Source organism: Lingula anatina, chromosome 2, assembly GCF_051362555.1.
Source record: "Lingula anatina isolate TDL-2025a chromosome 2, LinAna3.0, whole genome shotgun sequence".
In the NCBI taxonomy this organism is placed as follows: Eukaryota; Metazoa; Brachiopoda; class Lingulata; order Lingulida; family Lingulidae; genus Lingula; species Lingula anatina.
The window spans coordinates 27,048,666-27,063,392 of NC_141768.1; the positions used below are offsets into that span (position 1 = coordinate 27,048,666).

Below are 14,727 nucleotides of genomic sequence, written 5' to 3' on the forward strand. Positions count from 1 at the left end.
GTCTTTATTTTTTTATCCATTTATAATGTGAAATTTTTGAAACTATGGCTAACAAACCATCGAGTAAACTATCCTATAATCAATAATCATACCACTGGCATATAATTATTTTGACACAGAGAAGCACATTTGACATTTCGCTACCTAATTTAATACAACACGCCATTTTAATGTCATATTTATTTAATACTATATCATAAATATTATATTCACATATACATGTGTATATGGAATTTGGCATAAAATATTTTTTTATCCAAAACAGCCATTGTCATCAACTGTGTAGAAATAGTTTAATATCATGGAATAAGCATGCTCAAATATAATTTTGCAGTGTCTCGTGCAAAGGCACCATTTCAATAGAAGCATATCAAACTATTCTGACATCAAGAAATTGTTGAATTCATAAGTCTATGCATACAATGCATAGAAAATCTAGTGCCAACATACAGTTTCAGTGTGTGTCCCTTTCTTCTGTCTTCGTATCAGCTACAACCGTTTGGATCCTATCACATAAGGTCTTATTGAACTGCCTATTCAGTTTCACTCTATTATTACAAAACACAGACCTCTCTTTTCAAAAGGCAAATCGTTCAAATTATTTATTTATTTTTGCACAGAAATGCTTTTCTCTGTGTTATGTTGAACTGGACACTGCAAGCTTCTTCAGATGTTCCATGAAAATTTGTAAGCTAACGTCATCTGTCAAAACTGGTGCACCACCATCCTGAAAAACAAAATATCACGTCCATGAAAACCATATTGGAATATTTAAAACGAGAAATGTGAAAGACGTGCAAGTTCAAGGTCCCAAATTAATTTGTAAAAGGACTAGACAGTTGACTTGGGGATAATACTGCCATTCAGAGAAAAAGTTGGAAAATATGGCGTGGGGTCCAGGGGGCTGGAAGTCCAACAACAGTCAGAAAAATCTCATCCCTGGTTGTCCAACAAACCAGATGCAACATCAAGGCCCCAATACCAGGGCCATGTCTCCCAAAAGAGCTGAAGTCAAGTCTTTTAAAAGTCTTTTAACTTAATTGTACTTTTACCAGAGAGTAACTAGTAGCAATCTCCTAACATGGATGTTGGGTCTGTTTGACAAAAAGTAAGTAAATAAACATATAAATAAAAGTAAAAAAAAAAAAATAATAATAATAAAAACAATGAAAAATATACAAAATTAATTTAAAAAATAATAGACTGATAGTTACTGCATTTTAGTGGACTACAAATTACTGTCAATGACAATGAAAATGCCAGTCTTCAAGTTCTAGATAAGAACACTTTTACCCTTGGTCCAGCTAGTACAACCTCAGCAAATGCCAGCAAATTTTAATATTAAAGGAGCGACAGCTTTTATTTCCATCACCACCACTTTAACATCATTTGCAAAGAGATGTGCAATGTTAAGAGACACCAAAACCTTCATACACCATACATGTTAGCAAAATGTATGATCTGATTCACCCAGATGTTTCAATCAATAAAGAATGGAAATAAAAACAGGGAAAATTGGCTCCATTTCTTGATGAAGTCTATATGGGATATAGACAAAATGTCTACCAAGCAAGTATCCAGTATGAGATTTAATTCTCCATTCTTTATTGATTAATACATAATATGTTTATAAAGAATACCACTCCAATAACAAATTTTGTAATCAGGCCATATGACCTGTTAATTTAAACATCCACGTCTTTACTGGCATTTAAAAGCTTAAGGTAAATGATGGTAACAATCTCCTGCATACCACTAAATTCCCATACCCAAGAGTGTTTTCAATACCTAATACCATTCATGACAAATGCTATTAAATTTCTGCTGAATTTCTCAACCCTAGTTCCACTCTGTACAGCTCATTTAGATATCAAATATTGTCTCTCTACAACAAAGGGTCCATTCAGTTAATAAGGGAATTATTCATAAACTGTAATTTGTTTAATTATTATGATGAATGACCACAGCACATTTAAAGTTTGAGGTAATCTGCATACATGTAAACTGATCTTTCTGTGTGACATCAAAGCAATATTGTTATTTCTATGCAACTTAGTGACTAAGATGGCTCTGCCTTGGTGGCACTTTATGAGTTGGCAGTTTGACATAGGGTAATTGCAACCTGGAAGTTAAAACCTTTTTAAAACCTGCTATTCCCACGTAAGCAATTTCTCTCAAACATGCAGTATATTAAACTAATGCCAATAACCTCATTAAACCTGGCTATGACTACAGCTATGTTAATATAATTAAATGATTTTACAGCTAGAAGAAAAATGTAAAATGTAAGTAAAAAAGAACAAACCGTGTTTGCCTGTTGCTATTAGAGAGAGGGAGAAAGAGATGTGAAAGATGAGTTATTGAAAAGATATAATTCTAACAGAAAAAAGAAAAATTACAGTCATCTAAAATATGTGTTGATTGCAAAAACAGAGGTGGAACATTCACTATTAGTATAATTAAAGAAAAGTAAACCTGTAAATCTGTAAGAAAAGAAGTTCATCTACTTAAGTGTATTCAACTCAATCATGGATAGATAGCCACCAAATGTTTTTCATCTGACAAACATGACCAAACATACCTTTTCCAAACTAGTAAAAATGTTGTAAAACTCATGACAAAATGTTTACCATAGCATAACTTACCTGACCCCATCCATACATGTTGTTGTGGGTTTGGGAGGGATTCACTCTTGACAGTAAGAAACGTGCCTAATATTGAAGAAATGAAAAATACAGTAACTGTTAATAGACAGATAACCACACCCTTATCTTCAGAACTAGTCTTATTTTACTCATAATGCTGAAAATATCTTCAGACACCCTTCCTCCCTACCCCTAAAAACTAATTCTATTTACAGTCACAAGAATGACAATAACACAAACCATTTATTTTGTAGGATAAAAGATTTCAACGTTTCCCGCCAGGTATTTCCTGGTATTGCAAATCATTAATTAGAGAGCCTCCATTAAGGCAAAATGTAAGTAATGATAAAACAAAGAATAATAAAATTCAAAATAACACAAGGCCCAGATTCAATCCATATAGTTGTCTTAGTCTTACCTGTGATCCATCAGCTTCTGTATCAATGTATCTTGGCATTGGAAACCTCGTTTGTAGAATGTCCTGGGCATCATCTACAGGGGCCTGAAGTAACTGCTTGAAATTTTCATACTCTGGTAAATTCTGATAGCCTTGTTTTCTCCATGATGCTACAGTCTGGAAAGAAAAGACAATTACAATCTTCTTTAAGCACTCCATATGCAAAGTTTGAAGATGATGCAGATGACACAATATAATTGTGAATAATTTACAGATCTGACAGAAGAGAACTTTTGAAGTATCAATTCACTAAACTTTCATCAACAAAACTCATAAAATAATCTAAGGGATCCTCAATATTTATCATTAAGTCTACAAAATATACATTGGGGGAGGGAGTTTATGCCCTCTGTACACTTTTGAAAAAAAGAAAAAAGGATCCAAACTGCTGTCAAAGGTTATCATTTTTAGCATTTCCCCTGTACTGGAAAAGTCTACTCTTTGTAGTCTTGGACAAATGATGATAAAAATGGATGACCCCTAAAGAACCTCCTATGCACACTTGTGCCATGATTGTTTCAATTTTTAATCATAGATATATATTGAAAAATACAGCCACTTACAGCACCATGGTAAATGACTATCTGGAAAAATGTGTCCATCAAGAGAATTCTGTCTGGCTGGATACTGCTTGTGTCCAATAATACAGGCTGCAACAAAGGGAAAATTTTAGAATGTCACATATAGATGACTTTAACTAAGACCTTCTATGTTACTAAAAGAGACAAGATATCTTTATCAGTTAATACCAAATAAACGTTTTCCAAATAAAGCTCTAATAAATAATGTTGCAACAAATGGATAGTGAAGCTAATTACTTGAATGATGATATGCCTAAGACAGTTAAATTATATTACAACAGAGATCTCCCTCCTTATAACACTCACCTCTGGAGGTCCATTGAATGAATATGCATATAATATTGGCTGTATCATAATCAAAGACTGAGTTAAATCTTCCCTGTTCAGCATATGCCTGAAATAAATCACAATTCCTCAACATATAAACTTTTTTTATGGTATTCTGCAGCTGTAACATCAAATCATGTACAAGACACACATAATTTTTCTTACTTTTGTAATCATTCAATTACTTATTATATTTTCTCATTCACAAGAAGAGAGATAATATATATTCATATGTGAATCTGAAATATCACAGAAGACATAATGTGAGCTATATCACTATTTATTCTCACCTGTAATAGGATGTTTCATCAGGACTATTGTTAAAAACTTGTAAGAACTGTGATCTTCTGAGATGGAACATAAATTGTGGGAACAATGAAAAAGTTTCAGAAAATCTGAAGGAATTTTGATCATCTTTGTGGTAGTCGCCAAACTTCTGGCACTGAAAAAAGAAAAAAATAATAATAATTAATTCCAGATAAATCTTATTCCTTTGACTAAAATATGAAAAAATGAGCTAACTAGTGAATTAGATCAAACACATGGCTTAGGTTCAGAAATGGTATAATACATGATGTAATATATAGTTCAATGATGTGCTTGACAAAATACATTTCTTCTGTCTGCTCATGGGGCTTAATTAAAAGACAAAATAAAGAGGTAGATTTTTTGTATAAACTCAACTCAGTCAGCTAAAATCCTTAGCTGTCTTTGCTAAGACTGATCGTGGCATGAATCATACTGTGAAAATAGCCTCAGAGATCTTACGAAAACTTCCTTACCAGTCTTATCAAGTTTCTATCCAGCCATCTGAGAACATCTGGACCTTCATCAGTCTCTGCTCTGAACACGGCTGTTCTGGCCATTATCACAGCAGCTGCCTCTTGATCAAAGCCCGCTGATATGTGCTGAATGTTCAAAGAGGCATCAGCCCAACTGAAAAATGTGTAGTTGTATATATATCAACAGCTAAACAAAAAAGGAAAGTACTCTGAAAATCAATGGACAACAAGTACCAACTTTAAAGTGCATTTTACCAAAAAGGTTGTTTGCATCCGGCTAAAAACATGTACACACGATAAAACAAGCAGTAGTCTTTAACTGGTGAAAACAAAGTTCAGTTTAAAATTTCAAATTGTTTTTTTTTTGTGTGAGATAATCAGTTTTAAACCTACTTCCTTGCCACTGTTGTAACTCTCACTCTCTTTTGTCCACTGGAGTGCTGATACTGAGTGATGAATTGTATGTAGCCTCGCCCACCTTGCGGTATTGGAGCATTATGCTGAAAAGAATATTTAAGGCAATCAGAAAAACTGGAATAAAGTATGTTCATACGTAAATAACAAACATAAAGAAATATCTTGTTGAATATTTGGCCACAACTTCACAGCAAAGAAACAAGCAAGTATTAGATGAACACTGTCAAAGATAAAGCCAGGAGTCAAACCATATTTCAAAACAGTTAACAATACATTAAATGAATAGCACATACAGAAAACTATCAACCAAAATATCAACTTACCTGATTGACCACCTCAAAGAACAGAGCATGTGTAGTATTGGGATAGAGGCCACACATCTTCCACGAAGACACCCCTCCCACTCCAATCTCTGTGTCCGAAATATTCTGACCTTTGACATTCCCTGCCACACAAGACCCCACACAGCCACTGATCTTCAACTCTCTGGAGGTCTGTGGATGACATATGTGCATCATTATTTAACCAAAAACTTACAGCCACTTTTTATCAATTAACATCTTTATATATTTCAAGGACCAATGCTAAGAAAAAGGGGGTTGGAGAAAAACAGGTAAATATCCAAAATTTATTTTGGATCATTTAGTCAGAATGGGATCAGACGTTTGCTTAACTATATCAGCAGTTATGTAAAGATGAGATGGATTATGTAAATGACAAACAGAAATATGAAAAATGATTGCAATGATTAATTGCAGTAACCGCCTCACACTGCCCCTTACCTTCACCTCCATAGAAGCTCCAAAGCCCATCTTGAACTCTCCTTTCTGGTCCTTGGCAAATACTCTCTGGAAAGTCTGCTTAAACAATGATGTGTTGAAGGAGTCACCCATCACCATGTGCCCACTGAAGGATAAGGAAAGTATTTGAAAGGGGATGTTTTAAAAATATAAAATATGAAGGACAGCCTCATTGCATATGAACACCAAACATCCCAAAAAGAATATAAACAACAAGAATATTAACCACAGCAGTGAGTGGATTGGCTTTTAGACATGTCATCAACACCAAATGAATATTTTTTTACTGCACCACACCAACCAGTTTTATTGACATTGATCATCATTCATGATTTGAGAATTACTATTCCAAATTTAAAGCAGCAATTCTTACCCGGTGTAGTTAGAGACATATTTCATCTCATGGAGACCAGTCTGATCTAATGCACATGAATACAGGTCCACTACATGACCATTGTTTGCAGCTCTGGTAGCAAGGCTTTCATAATGCTAAAAGACATAAGGATCATATAGATCACATTTAACAGTAAAACAGATAAGACAAAATCGAATTGTGTCTTTTCTTGTTCAACGCATCAAAGTCAATTTCAGCAACATTAAAAATGTTATGTGAATGAGATTTAATTTACATACTCTGAAGACTTTGAAAGACCTGAATTAGAATGGCTCTCCTGACCACGTATACCAGACTTTGTTGATAGTATGGCAAGTGTGATATCCCACCTTCATAGCTTTCTTCATGTACTTGGCATTGTCTTTCTCAATATCATGATGGGACCTGATGGGGTGCTTCAGCTCATCATCCACCACCATCCCTGGGCCCTGTGAGCATGCTCCCCCAGCAAACATCATGATACGGGCCCCAGTGTTGGGGTAGGTGCTCTGGAGGAAATGAGCAATAGATGTTTATATTTGAAATCATGCTGGCTTGTTTTCTGACAGTCACTGTGAAGGTCTATGGCATTAGGAAAACCATTAACAGTAACACCCAAAGCAATTTAAGTACACCTATGTTGATATATTAAATTGGGAAAAGGCAGGTTTATTAATGTGGAGCACTTGATTACCTCCAAAAGTCCAACAGCTATGGACAGGGCCACCCCTGAAGATCTGAGTGGACGCTTGCCCTGTGCTACAGGCCATGGGTCACTCTGCAGTTCACCCAACAGGTCAGTCAAACTCATGTCACATTTATGCACTGGCTGCAGAAATCTACAAACAGAAATAAGATTTTAAATGTTAGATCTGGGTGTTGGCTTTCAAAATTTATCTTCTATGCTCATTCATAGCCCTTTACATTAGCAATCATGATGAATGTCTAAATTCCTGACTGATTTTTTTGTTGTTATCTTTTGTACAGGCACATGATTGTCTTAGTATGCGTAAGGCACAAGCACTGGCATTTAGTGGTCTTTTCTAAAATCAGTACAGTATAAATTGAATCTAGCCATCAGCTATAACAACACCCCATGTGTACAAAAAATTAAACAATATACCTGTTCGATGGCAACTGATAATGTTGCTGAGGGCCATGTGGTTGCTGTGGGGCACCCCTCTGCTGCTGGGGGTTACCCCCTGGGGCTGCGCCACGCCCTATACCCAGCATGTCATGAATCTGCTTTGAGGTGAGGTCTTTAGTGCCTCTGAACACATAACTCTTGGAATATCCCTCACATCCCAACTCATGCACCTGTACCATCTTGCCGTATGTGATGAGGCCAATCAGTGCATTGGGTGGTAACAGAGACAAGGACATCTGCAGAGATTCCTGCAATAAAGAAAGTATTCCAAATAAAGCCTGATATATAATTTGAAAGGATAGAAATCAGTTTTTTTTTGTTGTGCAGACTTTCTCATGTTTTAACAGGAAAACCAATGAGATTGTGACTTTCTCATCAGTTGAAAAACAAAAACATGCAAGATAAATATTCTCTTTGTGCCATCATCAATACTTTAAACCGCAATAAATCTATAAATGTTGCTAATCATTAATAAATGAACACTAAAAGCCCCTTGTGTTTATCAGCTAAATTGGAAGACCATCTATGAGTCCAATTAAGCTACCTTAACAGCCTGCAAGTCATCTTCATCCATGCAAGTGTCCAGAACAATAAGGAACACTGGTGGTGGACAAGTCACTCTCTGGAAAAGATAAACAAGGGACAAACTTTACTAAAAGTGAGTCCTAACTTTATAAAAACAGTAGAATTCCATTTACAGTGAAATCTGTAACATGTCATTAAGATATTCTTCAATTTTATTATTTTAAAGACATATTTGCTCTAGACTTCTACATTCACCCTCAATCAAAATTAAGTTTCAAGTTTTTTGGTCTAATTTCAATGGCATATGACATCCACAATATAATATCCAATGGCTATATAGAACATCTTCATGTTTAATAACAATAACAGTGTATTCCTACAAAGGTCCTAAAAGGCCCATGGTGTCAACTTACTGGCAAGGTATACTCCAGAGTGGTGAACTGTGGGATGATCTCTGCAGGTTGGTGCTGCTCAGAGATAGCTGCATACTGAGGTGGGAACTGAAAGAGAACACAAACACATGCACAAATTTCTACTTAGCCAAATAGCCTACTAAGAAATTTCTTATAATAATAAAAAAAATACACTGAAAATTAATCAAAATGATATCTTTCGCTATTTACTTAATACATATAAAATGTACTTTATATAATGTTAAACATAGTTCCAATCACTTTAAATATTGAGAATAGAGCTATTCTATGATGACTAATTAGCCATTTCAAACACTTACTGGGTTTCTATTGAAACAGAAATTGCAAGCCCACAACTTGGCTCTGTAATCCACTTGACTGGAAAGAAAGAAAAAAAAACATTTTGTGAATACTTTAAAACAATGTTGTAAAATTCATACTTTTAAAATTCATTAACATTGATGAAAAAATGTTTTTTGTTTTATGAACTGGAATATTTCCTTTGCTTTGTGAAATGTCTCTGTGTAGGGAGTATCAAAACACTTAAAAAAAGACATGTTGTAATGCTAATGATTACACCCTTACCAATATGGATTCAGGACTGCTCTACAGTTTGGTCTTGTACACAAAATTGGCTCATAGTTTATAGGTGGTAGGTCAGGTCTTTCCTTTATAGGAGTATACAGACAAGCTAACGGCACGACCATTCTTGTTGCCTCCAGACGACTTGAAGGCCACACATTCCAGGTAAAGCGTACTCCATCCCGGTCTTCATTTTGCTGAATGAATTCTTGGTATGTAGCCATGCTATATGACATGAAAAGTAGAAAAACATGAGAAAAGAAAGCATTTAGCTAGATATAATAATGATTGTATTGCAACTGGTTGAGGAGATTTTTATATTCACAAAGCTTTGTGTTGATTTAAAGAATACTGCACTATTTTGTCTAAACGTACTGAGATATAGCATTTCTACCTCACCTGCCTTCTGACTATGTTTGCTGGGGATGGTGTACTAAAATGAATAAGATTAGCACTGTCTCAATGTGCCAGATTCATTTAACTAGAACTTGGGGTAGAACTTGGAAGAACGCGACTCACTTATGTTATTTAGACGCACATACAGTATGTCTCTGCTTAACGACCAAAAACAAAACTCAATGTTAATATATAAAAATGAAGGCGATTCAATAATTCTACTCGACTTCTCACTGCCTAAGATTGTCAGCTTTTGACGGTCCATTTGAGCCTGGACTGAAACTTCCCAGCCGGCTTCAGCTTCAACGCCAATCTGTCGTGAAGTGTAAAGTGCCGACGATATTGATAGAAGCCGGTAAACGAAAAGCTGCGTAATTGTAGGTTTTTAAACAATCAAGTCTCTTTAAAATATAAACTTACCTTTATGGTTTGAAAGTGTGTTGTCTTTATACCAATTACCACACTTAAATAATATGAAAATACTACACGTAACACATTGACAGATGAAGCCACTAAGCGGAAGATGCCACGTCGAGTCCCACAATGCAATGGAATGTGACGTCAGCGGAAGGGAATTCCCTCTCCATTGACCTTTGTCATGTTTCAAAACATTACAACGTGTTAATTACAGCGAGAATCTAAACACGTTGATATGTAGGGTGAGTAAAATAAGTTAAATAAAAGTAACAATAATCACAATAATAAGTAAACAGATATCAAACTGATAATCTGCATACAAAATGAAATAATAGATGATTTGTGAATGTGAAATGACAAATTGTGCTGGATATGGCAGTGAGCAATTCAAATTGGAGGACCTTGGAGGGGAGGAGCAGGTCACAGATTGATATTAATTTCGTGATTATAAGAATGCGATTTCTGTCGAAGTAAGCCCTAAAATATTAATATCATAATTACCCCTTCCTCTTTTACAAGCATTTTACAAATGCCAATTTTTGTAAACAAACTAGTAGAAGTCAGTTTCTTAAAATTTATTTGAAAATCATTTTTTAAAAACATACTCTGTGCATCTATACATCTCTTATCTTGTACTAAAGTAAATGTGAAAATCATTTTAAAAAATCGCTTGCTACACTGTAACAGTATATAATTAATCAGACTACTAGTACTTACATGTATATTGCCCCAGTACATATTCAGATTCCAGTGAAAAAAATTGAATTGGTAATTATTGTGATTTAGAAAGAGTACTGTATGATATGGACTGCACAAAGGAATTGCTACATAATGGGCTTGAGGAAGCAATTCATAAGGCTGAGGCGATTTTAAAGAAGGCCAAAGATTATGCACAAGGTAATAGTTTTTCTAATGTTTTGCCTTGTGTTTAAGATTTCTAAGAGATAGAGGATAATTGATAAATAATGACTTAATGTACCAATAAGGTGCATTTCAAAAAGTTTTGTAATTCTGGAGGGGCATATTTAGCCACTTAATTATCTTGTTAAATGTGAAAAGCTGGGTGCATCACTGCATAAGATATGAATTACAGACCTGTACACTCATATTTCAGATCTCAGTGAATTTTTTTCAAAAAGATAGAATCTTAAAAGCCTAGATATTAATTTGTTGAAATTTTGAGAAGACAGATTTTCATATACTTTTGATATATTTAGGTTAAAAGAACCTGAATTTTTCACAATTGATTTAATTTCAGAGTCTATGAAGGACTTTGCGACAGACAACCACACATGTCTTGGTGGTTTAATTGGGGTGTATTACAATCTTTTCACAAGGTAAAAATTTACTTTATAATAGGAAAATCTAAATACAGTTTACATTAACATGCACTGAACTATCATTTTAAAATACAAAGAAAAAAAATTAAATATAAGTTGGTTATGAATCATATAAAATTATCCATAGATCTATACCTTTCACAACAATCATTACATTGCTGAAGGGTGAAATAAATATTATTTATTTTTCAGTTTGGGTGTTAAATCAAGACAAGAACTTGAAAAAGTGTGTGAGAGAAATTTCAGGCATTTGGAAATACAGGAAAGTTGGCATGAATTAGAAACTGTGGAGGTGAGCACTGCACTTGATGAATGTAAAGATAAATTTTGACAAAAATCATAAATGAATAAGTTTTTAGTTTTCTCTGAAAGGGTATAGTGAAATAGTTTTTAATAATGCATACTGTCACCAAGTAGAAAATGTCTGTTATGTGTCTGTTTAAACAGTAATTTTATAAAGGTAAATTGTGAAAGTTACCTTTACAACAAAATTTTCCTTGCTTTTTATTCAGAGGGAATGGAATCGGTTTCTTGATGATGTAGATAAAGAGCAATACTTTACAGAGTATACCACAGTACCTCTGCAGATTGGCTCTCCAGCTCCTGTTGACCTCCCTTTAATAAATTCTCAAAATAATCAAACAAATTATCTCAAAGAATGGATGAACAGCAGCTACCTAATCCTTATCTTGTTGCGCCATTTTGCTTGACTGCCATGACGAGACCACATAAAAGATGTGGAGCAGAGAGAGGTAGATTGGTTTTCAGCTGATTGACTGAATTAAATTTTTGTACCTGTACATTGTTAGAAATGTTTGTCTTTTTCAATCACCAGGTTTTATTTATGTACGAGTTGATGAAATGCTAAATTTTGAATAAGAATTCAAAGCATATCATTTTAAGAATACTAGTTCATTTATCACAATGCCCACCATGATTGATAGTTTATTTGTTTTATTAGTTCTTTTAGACTTACTTCATAAGTTATTTCTGAACTTGGTGATGTTGTGATTTCAGTCAGAACTGACAGCAGGTGGCAACAAGATAATTGTGGTCTCCTTTGGAGGGATCGAAGGTGCCCGCCAGTGGTTAGAGGTCACACAATGTCATTATGAACTCTTACTAGATCCAGATAGAAAGGTATTTATATTCTTGCATCCTAATTCATTGAGTTTAATGGTTTATATAAACTTGTATTTAGGTTTATTGCAAATGTGCCATGTGTTTAAAACTCTGTAACATAAAAAACTTGAATAATTACCAGGTTACTTTGATGTTGAATTTGATAAATAAATCTCATGTGTCCAATTCACTTGGAAAATGTATATTTCAGTTGTATCATGCTCTTGGCCTAGGTAGATCCATGTCAAAGGTCAGTTAATATGTATTCATAAACTGAAATATTATTGAAGTAAAAATAAGTAAATTTTGTAAAAGCACAGCAGACTTTCTTTTTTGTTTTCACATAACCATAAACTGCCTTTTGTCTTTAGTAGAGCTCCCTATGACCTTTGTAATCATATAGTACACTTAGTGTGTCTGTAATATTTTGAAGGAATTCTTTTATCATTAAATTAAATGTGCAAATATAATTTAAAATCAAAAAGAAAAAAAAAAACATTGTCAATGTTTATAATATGAATATGGCTATCATTATTCAGCAGATATGCTGAATGTTTTCTTTTGTTGAATTTCATGTAGGTGTGGAAAACTGACACGCTGAATTATTATGCGGAACAGAAAGCATCTGGACGAGCTCTTCCCAAGCCAGTGGAGGATGATCCATTGCAAGTAATGAGGAAATAAATGGAAATAAATTGGAAGATAAAAATAATGCTAAAGAAAAGAAAGTAATATGTGATTACAATGTACTTTGTTGTATATGGCATATACAGTGTATTAGAATAATAAAAACTTTTTGCTATATCACAACATGAGGCAAAGGGACCATTCCCACAGATATTTGAATTGATCTATCTCCCTGGGGAGTCTCACTAAATTGCTATCAATTCAACCGGCTTAAATGTCTGTCACAACTTGTAAAGCTTTTTAGGGGGTAATTATCTTTACCCCCTAGCTGATTTGTTAGGCGTGACAGACATTTAAGCAGGTTAGTTGATAGCAGTTTAGTGAGACTCCCAAGGGAGTTAGACCGATCCAGGTATGGGAACCCAGTCAAAGTGACACACTCATTATAGTACAGGTAGTAATGACTAATTTGTTTGGTTCCAGATGGGTGGTGATTTTGTCATAGATCCAACTGGCCACTTGGTTTACATCCACTGCAGCAAAGACCCCACTGACAGACCCTCAGTTGAACATCTCATTCAGCTTATTAAAGTAGGTGTCCTAGAGCTACAGTACTAATACATGTTTGCAGCCCCACTTTTCTCATCTTACACATTCAATTGACTTAGTTAAGTATATATGACAGATGATTCTCTTATATGTACGTCTACTGGAGGACAATACATCTTTTCTGATTCTTCAGTTTAAAGGAAGTGAGACGTGTGAGTGATGAGAGTGTACTAGCTACAGTAGTACAGGTATTAGGTCTGTAGGTGTTTGTTTGTGGGTGCATGACAATAGTCCAAAGGTTAAAATGTCAGAAGGTTCATCAATGCAAATGTTTACTTTAGAACCTCCAACCAACAAACCCAATTATTGAAAAAAAAATTGATGAAAACATTACATTTTTTTTAATGAACCATTGTACTAATGTACCTTCAGTCTAGATGCAAGATGCACCCTTGTTCTCAGATGAAGTCTGTTAGTTAACATATTTCTCCATAATATACTTCATTACTTATTATCTCATTAAGTTTTGTTTATTCATTTGATATATATGGAAGATGCTAAAATAAAGATATCTTTATATTATCAGGACCATGCTGCCACAGGACCAGAAAGCAAGTAAAATGTGTTGTTCCTTTTAAATGCCAAGATGACAGTTTTAGTGTAAATCAGTTCCTACTGACCACAAAAGCTTGAAGGATGCATTAAGAGGAGCTGCATTCTATTATTTCTGAATTTATTCTTCCACCATGGATGGATTTTATCAATTGCCAATTGTACTTGATTATATCAAAATGTTTTTTTTACTGACAGAAGAATATAAAGGGATTATAAGTAAATATACAATGGAAATGTAATCTGATAATTTATTCAAGATTATTGTTTTTAGCCTAGATAAATCAAAAATCATCTACTGAACTACAGGGTGTTCATACCATGAGTTGAGCAACCCTCAATTGTGTAAAATGTGATATATGACCAGCATCAATGAAAAATGATTTAAAAAAGACTATTCTTTATTGGTGAGGTTATTGTTTTACAATTAATTGGTTATTTTAGCATGTAAAAGTTTTCAGGATTATGCCTGATTTTAGGATTTTCAGTTTTTATTTTGGTCATCTTTTATCTTTATAGTCTAAGTGTGATGAGAAATTGCAAGTAATGTTTTCAGGATTTTTAGTTCTTACAACTGTCACCCTTGTGTTAGCATACAGCAAAACAATATTATGT

At 34.2% G+C, this 14,727-nt stretch overlaps 2 protein-coding genes across 7 annotated transcripts; one reads left to right on the forward strand and one right to left on the reverse strand.

Moving 5' to 3' along the window:
* Positions 1 to 274: 274 nt before the first annotated feature.
* Positions 275 to 9,996, reverse strand: LOC106176654 (protein transport protein Sec23A). 6 transcript variants are annotated; one of them, XM_013559122.2, is made up of 21 exons: positions 9,866 to 9,996; positions 9,449 to 9,482; positions 9,053 to 9,274; positions 8,788 to 8,845; positions 8,468 to 8,554; positions 8,074 to 8,151; positions 7,506 to 7,777; positions 7,077 to 7,221; positions 6,733 to 6,891; positions 6,383 to 6,498; positions 5,992 to 6,115; positions 5,533 to 5,703; positions 5,186 to 5,292; positions 4,793 to 4,946; positions 4,301 to 4,452; positions 3,990 to 4,077; positions 3,666 to 3,752; positions 3,064 to 3,219; positions 2,646 to 2,711; positions 2,306 to 2,320; positions 275 to 727 (listed from the first exon to the last, which is right to left on the reverse strand). In XM_013559122.2, the coding sequence occupies exons 3-21, from the start codon at positions 9,271 to 9,273 to the stop codon at positions 638 to 640; spliced, it is 2,346 nt and encodes a 781-aa protein (XP_013414576.1). In that variant the 5' UTR covers position 9,274; positions 9,449 to 9,482; positions 9,866 to 9,996; the 3' UTR covers positions 275 to 637. The 6 variants fall into 6 exon arrangements, with proteins under 6 accessions (XP_013414576.1, XP_086863370.1, XP_013414575.1 ...); XM_087007244.1 differs by lacking the exon at positions 9,449 to 9,482 and having other exon boundaries at positions 275 to 549; positions 607 to 727; positions 9,053 to 9,281; positions 9,864 to 9,985; XM_013559121.2 differs by lacking the exon at positions 9,449 to 9,482 and having other exon boundaries at positions 9,866 to 9,993.
* Positions 9,956 to 14,663, forward strand: LOC106176658 (peroxiredoxin-like 2C). Its single transcript, XM_013559129.2, has 10 exons — positions 9,956 to 10,104; positions 10,649 to 10,759; positions 11,121 to 11,199; positions 11,395 to 11,494; positions 11,715 to 11,954; positions 12,220 to 12,342; positions 12,536 to 12,574; positions 12,904 to 12,993; positions 13,435 to 13,542; positions 14,087 to 14,663. Exons 2-10 carry the CDS (start codon positions 10,666 to 10,668, stop codon positions 14,117 to 14,119), a joined length of 906 nt encoding a protein of 301 aa, XP_013414583.2. The 5' UTR covers positions 9,956 to 10,104; positions 10,649 to 10,665; the 3' UTR covers positions 14,120 to 14,663.
* The last annotated feature ends 64 nt before the right edge of the window (positions 14,664 to 14,727 follow it).

Bases quoted from the DNA above. Each gene is read 5' to 3' on its own strand.
- LOC106176654 (XM_013559122.2), bottom strand. From the start codon at position 9,273: ATGGCTACATACCAAGAATTCATTCAGCAAAATGAAGACCGGGATGGA. The intron at 8,846-9,052 runs GTAAGGGTGTAA...CTTTCTTTCCAG, and splicing joins GCAGTCCTGAATCCATATTG to TCAAGTGGATTACAGAGCCA. The intron at 3,753-3,989 runs GTGAGTGTTATA...CCTTTGTTGCAG, and splicing joins CATTCAATGGACCTCCAGAG to CCTGTATTATTGGACACAAG.